The 21,023-nt window shown below is 38.6% G+C and overlaps 1 protein-coding gene across 29 annotated transcripts in view; it reads right to left on the bottom strand.

The window, feature by feature from the left end:
• SHLD2 (shieldin complex subunit 2) overlaps positions 1 to 21,023 on the bottom strand; it is a 95,062-nt gene that overhangs the window by 36,550 nt on the left and 37,489 nt on the right. For 22 of the 29 annotated variants that reach the window (XR_014249132.1, XM_082407895.1, XM_082407872.1 and 19 more), the window contains 2 exons: positions 11,754 to 13,295; positions 8,084 to 8,191 (listed from right to left, as the gene is read on the bottom strand). Coding sequence is in view for 21 of the 29 variants with exons in the window: in XM_082407895.1 (XP_082264021.1) it covers positions 8,084 to 8,191; positions 11,754 to 13,295 (1,650 nt within the window). In the remaining 8 variants the exon portion in view is untranslated. The other 7 variants (XM_082407885.1, XM_082407884.1, XM_082407883.1 and 4 more) reach the window with 3 other exon arrangements.

Below are 21,023 nucleotides of genomic sequence, written 5' to 3'. Positions count from 1 at the left end.
TAATAGTAAGAAAGACTTTCCCTACACCAGGTTTAGAGGGGAATTCATCTATGTTTCCTTCTAATAGTTATATGGTTTTATTTTTTACATTTAGATTCTTTTTTTTTTGTAATTTATCTTTTTTTTTAACATCTTCATTGGAGTATAATTGCTTTACAATGTTGTGTTAGTTTCTGCTTTATAACAAAGTGAATCAGCTACACGTATACATACATACCCATATCTCCTCCCTCTTGTATCTCCCTCCCACCCTCCTTATCCCACCCCTCTAGGTAGGATACAAAGCACGGAGGTGATCTCCCTGTGCTATGCGGCTGCTTCCCACTAGCTATCTATTTTACATTTGGTAGTGTATATATGTCAATGCTACTCTCTCACTTCATCCCAGCTTACCCTTCCCCTCCCAGTGTCCTCAAGTCCATCCTCTACGTCTGCATCTTTATTCCTGTCCTGCCCTTAGGTTCGTCAGAACCATCTGTTTTAGATTCCATATGTATGTTAGCATACAGTATTTGTTTTTCCTTTTCTGACTTACTTCACTCTGTATGACAGACTCTAGGTCAATCCACCTCATTACAAACAACTCAATTTCGTTTCTTTTTATGGCTGAGTAATATTCCATTGTATATATGTGCCACATCTTCTTTATCCATTCATCTGTCGATGGATACTAGGTAGCTTCCATGTCCTGGCTATTGTAAACAGTGCTGCAATGAACATTGTGGTACATGACTCTTTTTGAATTATCGTTTTTCTCAGGGTATATGCCCAGTAGTGGGATTGCTGGGTCATAAGGCAGTTCATTTTTAGTTTTTTAAGGAACCTACATATTGCTCTCCATAGTGGCTGTATCAATTTACATTCCCACCAACAGTGCAAGAGGATTCCCCTTTCTCCACACCCACTCCAGCATTTATGGTTTGTAGATTTTTTGATGATGGCCATTCTGATTAGTATGAGGTGATACATCATTGTAGTTTTGATTTGCATTTCTCTAATGATTAGTGATGTTGAGCATCCTTTCATGTGTTTGTTGGCAATCTGTATATCTTCTTTGGAGAAACGTCTGTTTAGGTCTTCTGCCCATTTTTGGATTGGGTTGTTGTTTTTTTGATATTGAGCTACATGAACTGCTTGTATATTTGGAGATTAATCCTTTGTCAGTTGCTTCGTTGGCAAATATTTTCTCCCATTCTGAGGGTTGTCTTTTCGTCTTGTTTATGGTTTCCTTCGCTGTGCAAGAGCTTTTAAGTTTCATTAGGTCCTATTTGTTTATTTTTGTTTTTATTTCCATTTCTCTAGGAGGTGGGTCAAAAGGGATCTTGCCGTGATTTATGTCATAGAGTGTTCTGCCTATGTTTTCCTCTAAGAGTTTGATAGTGTCTGGCCTTACATTTAGGTCTTTAATCCATTTTGAGTTTATTTTTGTGTATGGTGTTAGGAAATGTTCTTATTTCATTCTTTTACATGTAGCTGTCCAGTTTTCCCAGCACCACGTATTGAAGAGGCTGTCTTTTCTCCATTGTATATGCTTGCCTCCTTTATCAAAGATAAGGTGACCATATGTGCGTGAGTTTTTCTCTGGGCTTTCTATCCTGTTCCATTGATCTACATTTCTGTTTTTGTACCAGTACCATGTTATCTTGATTACTGTAGCTTTGTAGTATAGTCTGAAGTCAGGGACCCTGATTCCTACAGCTCCATTTTTCTTTCTCAAGATTGCTTTGGCTATTCAGGGACTTTTGTGTTTCCATATAAATTGTGAAATTTTTTGTTCTAGTTCTGTGAAAAATGCCATTGGTAGTTTGATAAGGATTGCACTGAATCTGTAGATTGCTTTGGGTAGTATAGTCATTTTCACAATGTTGATTCTTCCAATCCAAGGACATGGTATATCTCTCCATCTGTTTACATTTAGATTCTTAATCCATTTGGAGTTTATTCTTCTATTTGCTTTGAGAATTTGTCACCCGAAAACTCAGTTCACCTTTTCGTGGGTGTCAAGTCAAAAGACACTACCGGCTTCCCTGGTGGCGCAGTGGTTGAGAATCTGCCTGCCAATGCAGGGAACACGGGTTCGAGCCCTGGTCTGGGAAGATCCCACATGCCGCGGAGCAACTGGGCCCGTGAACCACAATTACTGAGCCTGCGCGTCTGGAGCCTGTGCTCCGCAACAAGAGAGGCCGCGATAATGAGAGGCCCGCGCACGGCGATGAAGAGCGGCCCCCACTTGCTGCAACTAGAGAAAGCCCTCGCACAGAAAAAACGAAGACCCAACACAGCCATAAAATAAATATAAATAAATAAATAAATAAATAAGAAAAAAACCCCAAAGTTTGAAAAAAAAAAAAAAGACACTACCAAGTCAAAGATGGGGAGAAGGCAGGATTTATAACTTGCAGCAAGTAAGGAGAACACGGGTGATCATTCCCAAAGCAGTGTCTCCCAGAACAGCAAAATTGCATAAGTTTTAAGCTAAGGGTACCTGCATATTCATGAAGGGGTTTGGGCAGTTGGCAGTTTAAGCTAAGGGTACCTGCATATTCATGAAGGGGTTTGGTGTATGCATATTCATGAAGGGACTTGGGCAGTTGGCAGAGTCCAAGCTGGAAAAGGTCAAAATCATCATCCCTTAGGTTCCAGTTGATCTGGTGGTTCAGCAATTCAGGTTAATCTTTACCTTTGAAACAGAACTGGGAATCTTTACAACTGATATTTTATCTTTGTTATTGTTACTTCTCTTCCCTGATAATAGTCATTGGTTTCTGCATTCCTTTGTTCCCTTAAGATCATTAATTACTGAGACCTGTTCAAGGACAAGCATTATGGCCATGCTTAGACCACAAAATGGCTTAGGCCAAAAATGGCTTCTCTTGTGTCAAGAAAGCCATGCCTGGTTCTCTTTCTCTGGGGACTCCCTTACCCTATCTGGTTCCAAAATGGATATAATCTTATCTTTTTCTAAATGGCTACCCAGTTACCTCAGCACCATTTATTAAAAAGCTAACCGTTACCTCAGTGGTTTCAGTTACCATCTTTGTCATATACTAAATTATACATATGTGGTCTAATTCTGGTCTCCCTATTCTGTTCCACTGATCTAGTTGCCTATTCATGCACCAGTATCACACTGCTTTAATTATGGGGGCTTTAGAGTATGTTTCAATGCCTGATAAGCCTAGTCTCTCATAGTTTTTTTTTTCCTAGCTTTCCTAGTTTTTCTGTTTTCCTAGCTATTCTTGCATGTTTGTTTTTCCATATGAATATTAGTATCAAGTTGTATATGCCATAACATAGCATGTTGGTATTTTTATTGAGACTGCATTGAATTTATAAATTATCTTAAGGAGAATTGGTATCATTATAATGTTGAGTCATCCCATCCAAGAATAGGGAATGTTGTCTTTCCATTTGTTCATGTATTCATTTTTTTCTAGTGTATTTAAAAATTTTCTTCATATAGGTGTTGCACATTTCTTGTTTAATTTATCCTGAAGTATCTTCTTTATTACTATTGTAAATAAGTATTTTCCTACCATTATGCCCTCTGTTTGGTGTTTGTGTATACAAATGTTATTGATTTTTTTAATAGTAATTTTTGTATTGTTACACCACTGAATTCTTTTATTGTTTGAACTGATTTTATCTTTGAGTCCCTGGAGTTTTCCAGATATGTTATCAAAGCATTTTTACATAGAGATAGTTTTTATTCTTCTTCACCCATTCAAATGTCTCTTCTTGTCTAATTGCATTGGTTAATAAGTCTATATATAATGGTGAAGAATAGCAGAGATAGTGAACATTCTTATCTTATTACTGATTTTAGTGGAAATGCCTCTAGTGTTTCTCCATTAAATAAGATTAGGCATTAGGGCTAAGCATATCTATATTTTTGATACAGTATCAACTGTATTGTAACTGTAGCACTGTACTGAAACTGTACTTATTGATAGAAGGAGAAAGTATCTCTCAATTTTTACTTCCTGGAGTGCTTTTTATGATAAATTGATGTTGAATTTTGTCAAAGGATTTCTCAACATCTATGGAGATAGTCATATAATTTTTCCTTAGATTTATTAATATGAAATATGATACTCATGCATATTCTGATACTGAACAAATCTTCCATTTCTGGAATAAATCTCACTTGGTCATTATTTCCCTAATGTGGTGTTAGATTTTGTTTACTAAAATTCTGTTTAAACTTTTGTACCAATAATCATGTACAATACTGGTTTGTATTTTTATTTGTAATGTTTTTATTTGGTTTAGGTGTCAGTGTTATATTTGCTTTATAAAAGGAATTAGGAATTTTCCTTCTTCAATACTCTGGAATAGGGACTTCCCTGGTGGCACAGTGGTTAAGAATCTGCCTGCCAATGCATGGGACACAGGTTGGAGCCTTGGTCCAGAAGATCCCACATGCCATGGAGCAACTAAGCCCATGCACCACAACTACTGAGCCTGCGCTCTAGAGCCCGTGAGCTACAACTACTTAGTCCGCATGCCACAACTACTGAAGCCCACATGCCTAGAGCCTGTGCTCCACAACAAGAGAAGCCACTACAATGAGAAGTCCACGCAGCGCAACAAACAGTAGCCCCTGCTCGCCCCAACTACAGAAAGGCCCACACACAGCAACAAAGACCCAACACAGCCAAACGTAAATTAATTAATTTTTAAAAATACTCTGAAATAATTTTAACACCATTGGAATTATCTGATCTTTGAAGGTTTGGTAGAATTTCCTATGAAACTATCTGGGCCTCGCACTTTTTTGTATGGTAGTTCCTTAATTCTTTTTATTTTTGGCTGCACCTCATGGCTTGTGGGATCTTAGTTCCTGGACCAGGGATCCAACCGGGGCCTCCAGCAGTGGAAGCACAGAGTCCTAACCACTGGACGGCCAGGGAATTCCCTGTATTTCTTCTATAGAAACTGGTCAGTTTAAGCTTTCTATCTCTAACGGGATCAATTTTGGCAATCTGTATTTCCCTAGAAAATTATATATCTAGCTTTTTCAAATTTATTTGCATTAAGTTCTGTAAAATAGCCTTTTATTTTTTTAACATATTATTATTATTATTTTTTTTTTTTTTGGCTGTCTTGGGTCTTCATTGTTGCATGCGGGCTTTCTCTAGTTGCAGTGAGCGCAGGCTCCTCGTTGCAGTGCGTGGGCTTATCATTGTTGTGGCTTCTCTTATTGCAGAGCGTGGGCTCTAGGCACGTGGGCTCAGTAGTTGCAGCACGCAGGCCCTAGAGCACGCGGGCTTCAGTAGTTGTGGCGCACAGGCTCAGTAGCTCCGTGGCATGTGGGATCTTCCTGGACTAGGGATCGAACCTGTGCCCCTGCATTAACAGGCAGATTCTTAACCACTGTGCCACTAAGGAAGTTCCCTTTTATTGGTTTTTAACTTCTATTTCAATGATTATTTCCTCCTTGTCATTTATTCTGTATCTTTGTGCTTTCTCCCTTTTTTCTTTATTTTTTCTTTTTCTTTTGTTTCTTTTTAACTTTATTGTATTATAGTTGATTTACAATGTTGTGTTAGTTTCAGGTGTACAATGAAGTGATTCCATTTACATATACATATATTCATTCTTTTTCAGACCCTTTTCTCATATAAGTTATCAGAGAACATCGAGTAGAGCTGTTATACAGCAGGTCCTTGTTGGTTATCTACCTTATATATAGTTATGTGTGTATGTTAATCCCAAGCTCCTGATTTATCCCTCCTCCCCACATTTCCCCTTTGGTAACCATAAGTTTGTTTTCCATATCTGTAAGTTTGTTTCTATTTTGTAAATTAGTTCACTTGTATCATTTTTTTTTTAAATTTATTTATTTATTTTTGGCTGTGTTGGGTCTTCGTTTCTGTGCAAGGGCTTTCTCTAGTTGTGGCAAGCGGGGGTCACTCTTCATCGCGGTGAGCGGGCCTCTCACTATCGCGGTCTCTCTTGTTGTGGAGCACAGGCTCCAGACGCGCAGGCTCAGTAATCGTGGCTCACGGGCCCAGGTGCTCCGTGGCATGTGGGATCTTCCCAGACCAGGGCTCGAACCCGTGTCCCCTGCATTGGCAGGCAGACTCCCAACCACTGCGCCACCAGGGAAGCCCACTTGTATCATTTTTTAAAAAAATTAGATTCCACATATGAGTGCTCTGTCTGACTTACTTCACTTAATATGATAATTTCTAGGGCCATCCATGCTGCTGCAAATGGCATTATTTCATTCTTTTTTATGGCTGAGTAATATTCCACTGTATATACATACCACATCTTCTTTATCCATTCCTCTGTCAGTGGACATTTAGATTGCTTCCATGTCTTAGTTATTGTAAATAGTGCTGCAATGAACATTGGGGTGCATGTCTCCCTTTTTTCTTGATCAAATTAACTAGTTGGTTCATCTATCTTTTTTTGAAACAAGATTTTGATTTATTATTAAAATTATCATTTTTTAATTCTTATTCTTATTAATTTCTGCTTTTACCTGTATTATTTCATTCCTGTTTCTCTGCTTTACTTTGTTGTTCTTTTGCTAGTTTTCTGAGTTTGGAATTTAATTCATTTATTTTTATTCTTTCATTTTTATTGATAAAAAGAGTTTAGCTAATAAATTTTTCTTTGATAACTCCCTTAAATGCATCCCAGAGATTCTGACATGCAGTGTTTTCATTGTCATTATTTTTTTTAATTGTATAATATCAGTTTGTATTTCCTTTTTCACCCAGGATTTTTTTAATAGGTTTAAAATTTCCAGATATAGGACCTGCTGTTGTTGTTGTTGTTAATAAATTCTAGTTTTATACCATTTGATCAGCGTGTTTGTAATAATTCCACTTTATAGAAGTTATTGACATTTTCTTTATGACCTAATAGGATCAATTTTCCTGACTGTGTTGTGGGCACATGACAAAAATGCGTATTTCTATCATTAGAATGTAGACTTCAATTTATATCCATAAGATCTACCCTATTCATAGGATCAACACTGTTCACTATGTTATTTAGATCTTTTATGTCCTTAGTTATATTCTGTCTATTAGATCTGTCTTGTGCCATTAGAGAAATGCAAATTAATACCACAATGAGATATCACTACACACTGATTAGAATGGCTACTATTTCAAAACAGGACAATACCAAATGCTGACAAGGATGCAGAGAATCTACAAGATACACTGCTGGTAGGAGCCACTCTGGAAAATAGTTTGGCAGTTTCTTTTAAAACTGAACATGTATTTGCCATACAACCCCCTCTTCTCATTACCTCAAGAATTCCAGAGGCTCAGAAACTCCATGGAAGAACTTCGGAGGTCCCTGGAACCACTTGGAATGATATGCAAGGTTTTATATCTATCTACTTAAGTCTATTTTTCTGAAGACATGGCCCATAGCTTCTCAAAAAGGTCTACAACTTGCTAAAAGGTTAAGAACCATGACTATATTGACTCTAAGAAAAATAAGAAAATGAAACATGAACCCCAATATTTCTTTTTTCTTTTTTTTAAATGAAATTTATTTTATTTATTAATTTATTTATTTATTTATTTTTTAAATTTTTGGCTGCGTTGGGTCTTCATTGCTGCACGCGGGCTTTCTCTAGTTGCGGCGAGCGGGGGCTACTCTTCGTTGCAGTGTGTGGGCTTCTCGTTCCGGTGGCTTCTCTTGTTGCAGAGTACAGCCTCTAGGTGCGTGGGCTTCAGTAGTTGTGGCACGTGGGTTCAGTAGTTGTGGCTCACGGGCTCTAGAGTGCAAGCTCAGTAGTGGTGGCACACAGGCTTAGTTGCTCCGCGGCATGTGGGATCTTCCCGGACCAGGGCTTGAACCCATGTCCCCAGCATTGGCAGGCGGATTCTTAACCACTGTGCCACCAGGGAAGCCCCCAATATTTCTTAAATATGATTATACTGTACAAGTTCATTTTTGTAAATTCTATTTTCATTCTTACTAAGAAAATAAACCAATACCTTTCAGCTAACTTGTTTAGAAGACATTTTGTAACACTACCATTTTAACCCTACTTTTTTCTAATACACTTCAAATACTAAGAAATTATTATATTTAAAATGTGTCTTACATTCTTCAGGATGGACAGATGAATAACTCCCAAGATTTAATAAGTGACTGGTAAATGTTGATTGCAGTACTGTCTCACCAACCCAATGATCCTCATGAATAGTAACATCTAGAAAGGGGAAAAAAAAAAGTTCTGATCATGCCAAAAATTCCTTCACATTGTGGTTAACGTACCTATCATAGCAAAATACTGTGCATGCCTCTCACATGCCAGCCAACTGAACTTCAAATAGGGTAAATCATCTGCCTAAAGAAACAAAATGATAAAATAGCAAATCTGAACTCTGAACCTAGGTATGTCTGTATGTAGGTAAAATAACAAAATTGCTTCTGTATATTCAAACAATATCAATATGGAAGCTCTGCTCCACAGAAGTTTAATGGCTTTTGTTCACTTAAGGCAAATGGTACAATGTATATTTCTGATAAATTAAAAGTGAATAGGGACTTCCCTGGTGGCACAGTGGTTAAGAATCTGCCTGCCAATGCAGGGGACGCGGGTTCAGTCCCTGGGCTGGGAAGATCCCATATGTCTCGGAACAACTAAGCCCACGTGCCACAACTACTGAGCCCATGTGCTGCAACTACTGAAGCCCACGCACATAGAGCCCATGCTCCGCAACAAGAGAAGCCACTGCAATGAGAAGCCTGAGCACTGCAATGAAAAGTAGCTCCCACTCGCCACAACTAGGGAAAGCCCATGCACAGCAACAAAGACCCAACACAGCCAAAAAAAAAAAAAAGTGACTAATTTAGGGCCAGGAAGCCAAGCAGTGGTTCATTCCAAAGCAGTAGTGCCTAGAAGAGTAAAAAATATTCAGTATGCATTTACCCCTTCTGCTAATAAGCATAACATAAGGCATTCTTATTCAGAAATTGTGAACTAGATACTATTTTTTCCTAAGGAAATAAAGCAAAACAGAACAAAAAACCCTGTTAAAAAAAAAGGTGTTCATAGAAATAATCTAAATATACTATAATAGGAAAATGGTTAAGTAAATTGTGCTAAATCACTTCACAGAATGTTACCTAGTTGTTAACAATTGTATGGACACTAGGAAAAGATAGAGAGATAGCAGGGTTGAGTTTCCATCTGCTAGGAAAAGGCCTCCTGGGAGGCACACACAGTGACAGTAATGCCTTGGTAAAGTAACCATGGTCCACGGTCTAACCCTCTCTTTACGGTCTGCGGAACCTCATTTTTTTCAGCACTCCAAAAATAGATTTCAGCTCTGCAGCATAAGCTCAGTTAATGAGACAAAAAAACCCAAAACAGAACACAATCTTCTTGTTTAAATATACAACAAGGCATTAATTGCCAAAGAACAACACTTGCAGCCTGTTCTCACCTTGTAGGCAGTTTTACACCTTGGAAGCCAAGTCATAAGGAAAGGGCTGCTCAGCGAGCACTGAATCAGAACAGAGCTGAGTTAGATGACCTGAGCTGCCAACGAATAAGAGGATACCGCCAGTGAGACAAGACTACGCCAAGCTGTTACAATCCCATGTTCATCTCTTCAGTAGGGACTGCACCTGACAATCTTACACAAATACCAGCGTATATTAGCTAAGGTTCTCACTCCCCCAGCAAACCATCTGGTAGGAATTACCAGTGATTGCCTTGATTTCTCTTTATAAGCTTCTAAGGCTGACCCACACCTCTTCTCTATCACATTCTTTCTTTAGATGTGCTATTAAGCTCAATCAACTTCATCCTGGTCTGGGATTCATGCTTTTTTTAAAATATAAATTTATTTATTTATTCACTTATTTTTGGCTGCGTTGGGTCATCATTGCTGCCCGCGGGTGTTTCTCTAGTTTTGACAAGCGGGGGCTACTCTTCGTTGCATTGCGCGGGCTTCTCACCGCGGTGGCTTCTCTTTGTTGCGGAGCACGGGCCCTAGGCACGTGGGCTTCAGCAGTTGTGGCACACAGGCTTAGTTGCTCCGCAGCATGTGGGATCCTCCTGGACCAGGGCTCGAACCCGTGTCCCCTGCATTGGCAGGCAGATTCTTAACCACTGCGCCACCAGGGAAGTCCTGGGATTCATTCTCTTTTTTTTTTTAATTAAGATTGGAAAGTCCACTTATTTATTTTTATTTATTTATTTATTTATTTTTGGCTGTGTTGGGTCTTCGTTGCCACGCACGGGCTTTCTCTAGTTGCGGTGAGCGGGGACTACTCTTCGCTGTGGTACGTGGGCTTCTCATTGCAGTGGCTTCTCTTGTTGCGGAGCAGGGGCTCTAGGCACGCAGGCTTCAGTAGTTGTGGCTCACGGGCTCAGTAGTTGTGGCTCACAGGCTCTAGAGCACAGGCTCAGTAGTTGTGGTGCAAGGGCTTATTTGCTCCATGGCATGTGGGATCCTCCCAGACCAGGGCTCAAACCCGCGTCCCCTGCATTGGCAGGCAGATTCTTAACCACTGCACCACCAGGGAAGTCCTGGGATTCACTCTTAAAATGACTGGTATCTCTGCCCTAATACACTGGTGGGTTGATTTTTAAATCAATAAAGGACATGTAACAAAATGTTAAGATTTCTTTTTTCACGTGAAAAAGCAGGATACAAACTGTTTTTCATGATTACAATTGTGTATTAAGAGTAGAGATTCTGGAGTCTGGGTGAAACCCTGCGTTGCCACCTCCTAGCTGGGTGACAGTGGGCAAGTTACTTCACTTCCCTAGGTCCCAATTTCCTCCAGCTGAAACATGAGGATGATAATCAGTGCTCTCCTCATATAGTTGTTGTAATGAGTTGAAAGACACGTAAAGTTTGAAACAGGAACTGAGACTAAGTAAGTTCCCAATAAATATCAGCTATTACCCATGTATGCAGACACAGATTGAGAAGCACGGGGAAGATAAGAGGAAGGTAACACTCCAAAACTCCACTGGCAAAAAAAAAAAAAAAAAACTCCACAGGTGGTTATATGAGGTTGGTATAATACCAGGAGTTTCTCTTTTCCGTATTTCCAAATGTGATTAATAGCGACCCTTGAATAACGTGGGGTTAACGCATCTATAACTTTACAGTTAGCCCTCCATATCCCTTGTTCCTCCACATCCACAGATTCAACCAACCACTAACAGTGGAGTACTGTAGTGTTTACTATTGAAAAATATGCACATATAAGTGGACCCATGCAGTTCAAACCCATGTTGTTCAAGGCCCTACAGTAATTTTAATAATTTTAAAATGCAATAGAAATTCTATGTTCCCTCAATAAGAATGTAGTGTGCACAGCTTTATTAGGGATTAAGTAGTAGATATATTGTCCTTTTATCATAAGATGGTTAATACACCTAAGGAAAATGGTAAAAAAAAAAGATATACATAAATAAAACTATAAAAAACAAAGAAAGAGCCTGATGATACACGACATGAATGCTAGCACAGTGAATGAAAGGAGGAGCAAGCAGAGAAGTCTTCTTAAGGAGAAGATGAGTGGGAAGGAGGGACAGAGCTAAGAAGGACAGACAAATGCCCAGAAATGGCAACACACAGGACCCCGGGAAGGGGTGAGGAGACCAACACGGATGCCATAAGGAACTCGATCATTGCTGGAACCCTGAGAGGCAAATGGTAGAGAGAATCCTCAAAGGCTTAAAGTGGGAGGGGGAAAAAGCCCACAGCTTTGTAAAATAAACTCCCAGTATACCATGATGACCTTACCCGTGAGTAAAATTATATCTCCAAGAAACACTGTAAGTGCCCAAAACGCTGTAGTCCTCCACAGAAAAACCTTCTTCTTAATTTCTGATTGGTCAATTACCACAATTGTTGCTAAAGGCACTTTGGAGCCAGAATTTGGTCCAGATTTTATGTTTATTTCTTTCACGTGACATGGAGATAACACCATGACTAAACAATTATACTTCTGACTTTCAGAATCACAGTTTTTTATTAACGATGTTTTTTTAATGCCCTTAAATCCAGACACACTCCTCTGGTGCATTGTTACAGTATGATCTCTCTCATTAGAAATCAACTTGATTTTCTTAGCGACGTGGGGGACTTCAGATAGAGCTTGAGGATGGCCTGATTTATCTTCAGAGGTCCAACTTCTTTTAATAGAACTTTTGTGGAAGGTATTTAGTTGGGAACACAGTATTCCTGAGCTACATGACTCAATGCGTATCTCATTTGGTGGCAATTTATCATCAAAACTGAAAAGTTCTTGAGATCCTATATTTTCTTCAAGATCTTTATCGGTGTTCAAGAGAATGTGGCTATTTTTTGTTTCAGGACAAACAGGACTAAAAAGTTCAAGGGAACAGGCTTGGTTCTGTCCACCTTCATATCCTTCTGTAGAATCATCATTGGGCTGAATCAAATTATCTTCAGTTATTCTTATTTCCCCATGGCTTGTCTCTGGTTCAATCTCCATTTTAATGGTTCCTTTATTTACAGAATTCTGCCCTTTATACTTCCTTTGAGCTAAAAAAGCAACCTGGCTGGAGGTCATTACACTGAGAAATTCAGTATCAGTGGATATCTTAAGGCCTGAGACCTTCCTAACTGTTCCTTCAGGCCTTGGTTTGTCTACTGTGCTAGAGGAAAAGAATTCCAGACACTGGTTTTGTATTTCTTGATGCTCTGTTGGTGCACAGTTTGTTTCCATAGCTCCTGGCCCCGTATTAGTCTGTTCAGCACCACAGACCACATCCAATATAGCTGCACACTTATGATCTAACTGAAAGGAATTTTTTGGAACATTCTGACCATGTATATTTGATTGATCTTTATGCTGTTCATCTGTGATTTTCTTATGTTCACTGAAAAGCTTTTGATACTTTTCTTCTTCAGTTAAATGTTGAAATCCGGCCTTAAATCCACATATTTGATCACTGGAGTTGGTTCTATCACTCAACCCCAAGGGGGGACTCTTCTGGGATTTTATAGTTTGTGTTTCAGAAATGCAATGTGTGAAGTCATCTTTCACATGAACAGATCTGTTCACAGAGTTTGCTGGAAAATGACCATGAGGAAGATCTGGAGGGTCCAGAGGTTCCAGGTCCTGATAATCCTCAACACTTTTGTGCCTGCATTTTTCATCCTTCAGATGTAAGGAATGGTGATTGTACAAAAGCTGAATTTCTTTCCAGGGGTCCGCAGTGGACACTAAAGAAGTTGGTTCCTGTGATACCGTCATTTCCAGTGGATTGACTGGAGCACCCCAAAAAATGTGGACTTGAGATCCTCCACTCATGGTTTCTGAAAAAATGAAAAATCTAAAATAAGCCTTTGTCATTAAATTTTTATAAGTTGATATTAACTTATATCCCCAAAACAAATAAAAACTATGAATCAAAAACATAATTAATAGATGATTTACATTGTTACTCCATTTAATTATAAAAGTAATAAATATATAAGAAATCGTAAGGAGAAACCAAAACATCCACAAAAATTCCTCACATAAAGACTCTCTTTAAGGAAAATAAAGCTAAGTATACTAACATCAAACGAGTAAATCCTTAGCATGGTCACTTTTTTGTGTTGAAAAACTTGCACCATTTAAACAATAACTTAGTAAAGAAGGCAGGAAACAGCATTTGTTTAACTGCACTATAGTCACCTTGAAATCTCCTGTTTCCTTTACTCCATTGATTATGTAAGTTTAGGGCCTCCTTCCTTGAACTGTGAACTCAATTCCCAAGATTAGGGACCTCCCTGGTGGTCCAGTGGGTAAGACTCCATGCTCCCAATGCAGGGGGCCCGGGTTCGATCCCTGGTCGGGGAACCAGACTCCACACGCATGCCGCAACTGAGTCGGCATGCCGCAATAAAGGATCCCGTGCACCAAAACGAAGACCCTAAGCGCCGCAGCTAAGACGCCCCCACAGCCAAAATGAGTAAATAAATAAGTATTAAAAAAAAAGTAAACACACACACACACATACACACAAGTTTCAATTCCCAAGATCAAAACAAAAGGGTTGAACCAGAGAGAAAATAAAAAACCAAGGCTCTTTTCAAGATGTCCAAGTGACTGTATTATCTATCTTTAATCTGTTAGCTTAATCAATAGTTGCTTCTGTATTTTTAATCTTCTCTAAAATACACCAAATTAAGAAAAGTCACTTTGTAATACACAGATAAAAAAACTCATTATAATTTACACAGTTTTTCATTAACTGTGGCACTTGATATAAGTAAATCTAAGTAAGCATCATATTTAGTGAGATAAAAATAAACATACCAATATTTACTTGATAATAACTGACTTCCAAAAAGTTTGTGTTTTTATTTTGTTTTTTTTGGCCACGCTGCGTGGCTTGCGGGATCTTAGTTCCCCAACCAGGGATACAACCGCACCCTTGGCAGTGAAAGTGCAGCGTCCTAACCACTGGACCGCCAGGGAAATCCCCAAAGAGTATTTATTAAATAGATCTATTTCTAGAGTTTGCTGACAAATTTTTTATAGTGCTACAGGGACAAAAAGACAGAGTCCCTGGCCTAAGAGAACTGTCAGCCTGGTTTTAAAAAAACAAAAAGGAGAGAAAAATAGTGAATGTAAACTCATAGTTTAAAAATAATGTAATAAATACTATAAGCTATAAATAGGAAACAGTAGTCTCCTGCGGAACAATGCTCCTATGGAAGGTAAGCGCTATGGCTATAAGCATCTAAACAAAAGGACGAGCAGCTGTAAAAGGCAGAGTTATGAAAGACCATGGTATGATTGAGGACTTTTGATCAGAGTACAGGGTCCTTTGTAAAAAGGTAAGAAAGTTTCAAATCATGAAAAGTCCATCTGGAAGTATGGGAAATATGGCAGTATACAGGAAACGACAGCTATTATCCACAGTCACTCTTATCATTCCTTGAAGATTCGTTCATGGTCACCTCTTTCAAATCTAATAACCTATCCAATTATAATTCTTGTGATTTCAGTATCAATGTGGGTGTTCCTTCCAATACCCTGGCCTCTTGGTTCCTTGCCCTCTTCTCCTCCACTTATTTTATTCTCCACCCTACCTCAGTTATCCATTCTCATAATCATACAACTGCCATTATCAATAACTACATACTTTTCCTTAATTTCAAGTTAAGCTTTCAACTCTGACTACTTTCTCCTATCTTCGACTTACCCCCTCTAAATGCACAACTCCAACAATTCTTTGACCACAAGGGATCTACGTTGAACACAATGATCATACTTCATTTTTACAGCCTCATTCTTCACTTCCCTCCTTAACCAACTTAGATTCCATGGTCCATTATTATAATCATTCCCTATCATACTTCTCTAATTCTGCTGCTCTCATCTCCAAGGTATTGGCCCGGCTAAACTCGAACCCTAGTTCAATCACCACCTACTCTACACCTGTAACCAATGAAAACTAGTCATTGGTTAGTTCATTACCACTAACCTCAAGGTGGTACCCAGCAATCTTATCTTTTCCTGTCCATTCGTTCTCCAAGATAACTCTTTTATACCTTTTTACTCTTTAAATCCCCAGCATCTCCTCCCCTATCTTCAAGTGCAGCTGGTGATCATTTACAAGTTGTCAACAACATATTTACCCACTTCTATCATACCCATATACTTTGTCCAACTTCTTATTACTACAGACGAACTAACTGTTCGTGCTTCTATGCAAAGCCATCTCTTCCTCACTTAGACATTAGATCTTATACCCTCTTTCCTAATCAGGTTTCAACAATTCTCCCCTTTTCTCCTAAATCTTGATTTTTCTCTCTTTACTGGAGCATCTCCATCAACATACAAACATGCTGTGATTGTTCCTCAAGCTGTTATTCCTCAGCTCCTACACTCCTCCACTTATTGCACTACTTTTCTGCTCTCCTCTACAGCAAAATTCCTTGAAAGAACTGTCAATATTCCCTCTGCTCCCATTCTCTCCTAAACCCACTCCAGTCAAGCATTGGTCCAAACCACTCCACTGAAACGGCATATTTCAAGGTCTCCAATAACCTCCACCTTAGCATCAGTCAACTTCCCATTTTCAACTTACTCCGACTGTCAGCAGGATTTGACACCACTGATCACCGCTTTCTTCTTTTTATCTGGCTTTAGGGATACCACATCCTCTTGATTCTCATCCCACCTCACACTACCTCACCAGTCGCTCCTTCTCAGTCTCCTTTGCTAGCTCCTCCTCATCTCCTCAACTTCTTACTCAAGGGCCCAGTACTTGGCTCTCTCTCTGCACTCACCCCCTAGGTGATTTTCTTTCAGTCTCAGGATCTAAATACCTTCTAATGACTACCAGATGTATATCTCCATCACTAATGACTAACGACCACCAGATGTATATCTGATGTAATGACTAATGACCACCAGATGTATATCTCCATCACTAATGACTAATGACAACCAGATGTATATCTGATGTCATGACTAATGACCACCAGATGTATATCTCCATCACTAATGACTGATGATCACCAGATGTGTATCTTCATCACTAATGACTAATGACCACCAGATGTATATCTCCATCACTAATGACTAATGACCACCAGATGTATATCTCCATCACTAATGACTAATGACTACCAGAGGGGGCACGGGTTCGATCCCTGGTCAGGGAACTAGATTCCACATGCCTCAACTAAGAGTTTGCAGGCCACAGCTAAAGATCCCGCATGCCACAACTAAAAGATCCCACATGCTGCAACTAAGATGCAGCACAGACAAATAAATAAATAAATATTTTTTTTAAATCCTAGAAAGAAAAACATTGGGAAGCAAGATTAAGGATGATTTTTTTAAAGATTTCTATATTTTAAAAGTTTTATTGTGATGAATAATGAATGTTTATTATTTTTATAATAATCAGATCTTTTTTTGTTTGGTAATTCAGGCTTTTCTTTCACAATCTTCAAACTGGATATGGTGTTCCAATAGACATACAACAATGGACCTAAATCTAACATTGCAGAATAAGAGCTGAGAACAATGATGTCAGCTGTTAACTTATTAGCAACTAAAACAAAGATATACCGCTATTTTCAAACAGTTTATAATAGTGAATTATTACTAAGGAAACAAAATTATAGTAAGCTTAGGTGTCAAGTCTTGACCCATAACAAAACAAAAAGGGCTAAGTATCACTAAGTACTATAATCACATGTCCCACCCCCATCTAATCCTCATAGAAAGAATAATCTGCATAAAGAGTAACTGGTACATTAGATCTAATTGACAGTTTACTATCTATATATCATTATTAAATTGGCCACTAGGGGGCCCCAAATAGCACAGCAAAAACGTTCAAGTTCAAAAGATACATCAAAACCAAGTGGAAGAGGGAGGAATATATTATTCTGACACATAGGTAGAAACACTTAGATATATTCAAATCAAATGCATAAAATTCCTATGCTAACAAACTTCCTTATCTAGAATCTTTGGGTTTTTCTCCAATAGTTTCTTCCCTTTAGCCTCAAATCTTTAAAAACAAAACAAAAAAACAAACTTTCATGTTGTTTCTTTGTTCTCACTTCCTATTTATTCTTCAACCCACTTAAATATGGCTCTTAACTCCAATCATTTTGCTATAAAGTTTTTTACTATGGAAATCAATGACCTCTAATAGCCAAATCCAAAGGTCAGTTTTCAACACTTATCTTACTGCCATTTGAGACTGTTTATCAATTCCTCTTTCCTGAAACACTCTACTTTTTTTGATTCTGTGAGACCATCAAATTAGAATTCTCTTCTGCTTAAAAAACCAGAAAACTATTGATTTATTCATTCAATCATTCACATAACAAATACTCAGTAGTATGTGCCAGGCATCATGCTAAGTACTGGGAATTCAACAACAATAACAAAGAGCTTTAAGGAGCTTATAGTCTAATGGGAGAGCTAAAATGACAACTGTAAAATAGAGAAATTGAGTAACCACAGGAATACATGCAGGGCGTCCCTAGGAGGGAGAAGCATGGGGCAGCTCAACCAAGTAGGACTGCCCATTACCTGCATTTTTCATAGGCTCTCTGGACTACGTTTAGTGACAAAATTTTGAAACTGAATTTAAATAATATTCATAAAAAAGGAGTACAATACAGTCACAAGGCATCCCTGCACTCCACCCCAACACCAGAGCCAGTAAAGCAGCCTCCACTGTTTTACCCAAGGGACAGACCTGCAATAGGTAATCTCCAAAAGGTTTAGAAAGAGTGTAAGACACTCACTGCTTCTAGGTCCTCACTTAACATTTTCTCCTAAATGTCCTGCAATCTGACTTCTATTTCCTATCTCTATTAAGACAACAGTGAAGCCCAAATTGTCAAATAAGTATCCATAGTACTTCACCACTCCAACTGTGAAACTCTTTCCTTAGTTTCTAGAACACTACTCTTTCCTGACTAGTTCTTCTACCTCTCTGGTTTTTCTTTCTCTCTTTTTCCTTGGGCCATCTCATCTTTTCATTCCATACAACGCTGCAGAATTCCATCTAATTGCATTCATTTAACTACTAAATATCCAATTATGCTTTACCAGGCTATATTGAACCAACCACTCTCCCTAACATCAGGCTTATATTTCTAGTATCATTGTATCTGACACAATCACAGTAGATAAAAAAGCAATGTTCTTATGGAAGTTTCTCAAAAACCTAAAAATAGAACTACCATATGAACCAGCAATTCCACTCTTGGGTATATATCTAAAAAACAACAAAAACACTAATTCGAAAAGATACATGCACCCCAATGTTCATAGCAGCATTATTTACAATAGCCAAGATGTGGAAGCAACCTAAGTGTCCATCAACAGATGAATGGATAAAGAAGATGTGGTATACATATACAATGGTATATTACTCAGCCATAATAAAGAAATTTTGCTATTTGCAACAACATTGATGGACTTGGAGAGTATTATGCTAAATGAAGTCAGACAGAGAAAGACAAATACTATAAGATATCACTTATATGTGGAATCTAAAAAATAAAGCATTCCAGTAAATACAACAAAAAAGAAACAGACTCACAGATATAGAGAACAAACAAGTGGTTACCAGTGGGGAGTGGGAAGGGGGGAAGGGCAAGATAAGGGTAGGGGATTAAGAGGTACACACTAGGGACTTCTCTGGTGGCGCAGTGGTTAAGAATCCGCCTGCCAATGCAGGGGACACGGGTTCAAGCCCTGGTCTGGGAAGATCCCACATGCCGCGGAGCAACTAAGCCCGTGAGCCACCACTACTGAGCCTGCGCTCTAGAGCCCGCAAGCCACAACTACTGAGCCCGTGTGCCACAACTACTGAAGCCCGCGCGCCTAGAGCCCGTGCTCTGCAACAAGAGAAGCCACCTCAATGAGAAGCCCGCGCACTGCAACGAAGAGTAGCCCCCACTCGCTGCAACTAGAGAAAGCCCACGCAACAATGAAGACCCAATACAGCCAAAAATAAATTAATTAATTAATTAAAAAAAAAAAGAGGTACACACTATTATGTATAAAATAAATAAATAAGCTACAAGGATACAACTCAGGGAATATAGCCAATATTTTATAATGGCTATAAATGGAATATAACCTTTAAAAATTATGAATCACTATGTCGTACACACAAAACATATAATATTGTACATCAACTATACCTCAATTAAAAAAAAGAAAGCAATGTTCTATTTAGTCTCTTTCTTGAAGGGAATATCTGACTAAATGACCCTATATCTGACTAGATTCCATAGTCCTTGGATTCAAGTTTGGTAGGGTTGAAGGTTATGAGGCCCAGAGGCCACAGATTCCCAAGATTCAGAGCTCTCCTTGCCTTCTAGGCAGGGGAAGTTGCTGAAGCACACAGGGGTGACACGAAGCAGTCTTGAGAGTTCAGACAAGATCTCCCAGGACGAGAGATGTCTGAAATAAATTAAAGGTCTATAAAATACAAGGTTATTTGTATATAACGATTACTTTAGTATGCCTTCACTTGTTTGTCTGAATATATACCCCTGTACGTGTGGGACTCCCCCTCCCCGCTCAAAAGAAAAAACACAAAAACTGACTTGAAAGTACAGTCCTGTTAATTCAAAAGAGAGTAATTTTTTAAAGAAGTCTTTATATCTAAGGCTGCAGCTAGTTACTCCTCCAATTCATAGGACTTGTGAGTCTGTGAGCAGGGGGATGGCATGTGGTGAGGCCAGAGAGAAACAAAATATTTATCATAGCAAAAATACACCGACTGAGAGTTAAGCTGTGAACACTGACATATTTCAATGATTCCTGGATAACTTTTGGGTGGACTCAGAGGGTTAAAGCTCATTAAGATACCAGATGAAACTTGCAAGTACATATCCATTACCATAGTTAATAATTATACAATTTCTCAATCGGCAGAAGGCCACTTCAGTCAGAAAGACCAATGCAACCATAGTCCTTTATCTTTAGAGTGGTCAGAGTCTGATGAATGGGTCAAAGATTTATAAAACAGGATGAACCATATCAGCAGGTTTGTCTTTGCAGAACACTGCAACTAAAAATGCTTGTTACAAAATATATGTGGTTAAAAGGGAGTGCTTTCTCCATCTTATTACCAACCTAAAAACTCATCATTATAATGCCTTTCCATGTCAATTTTACCAAAAAAAACGAGCATGATAAAGTTACTCAAAAGCATCAAATGACAAAATGAAGAGGCAGCATAGGATTGTAATTAAAAGTATGGGTTTGGGAGCAAGATAGATATGGGTTAAAACCCTACTCTGCAACTTACTAAAAATGTAAACTTGAAATTACTGAAGCTAGATGAGATATATATATACATATATACATATTCTTTATATTTTTGTATATAGTTGAAAACATCCATAATAACAAAATTAATTTCTTTGTAAGTCCAGTGAGAATTGTCTCCTTATCTGTCAAATGAAAATAACATCCATCCCTATCTTACAGTGTTGCTGTGAGATGGGCACAGGGTACTTACTCAATAAAGATTAGAGTCTTAAACCTCAGGAACT

This window comes from Balaenoptera borealis (genome assembly GCF_965194805.1).
Source record: "Balaenoptera borealis genome assembly, chromosome: 10".
Classification (NCBI taxonomy): Eukaryota; Metazoa; Chordata; class Mammalia; order Artiodactyla; family Balaenopteridae; genus Balaenoptera; species Balaenoptera borealis.
The sequence above is the reverse complement of the archived record's forward strand: the minus strand, read 5'-3'. Positions and strand labels throughout refer to the sequence as shown.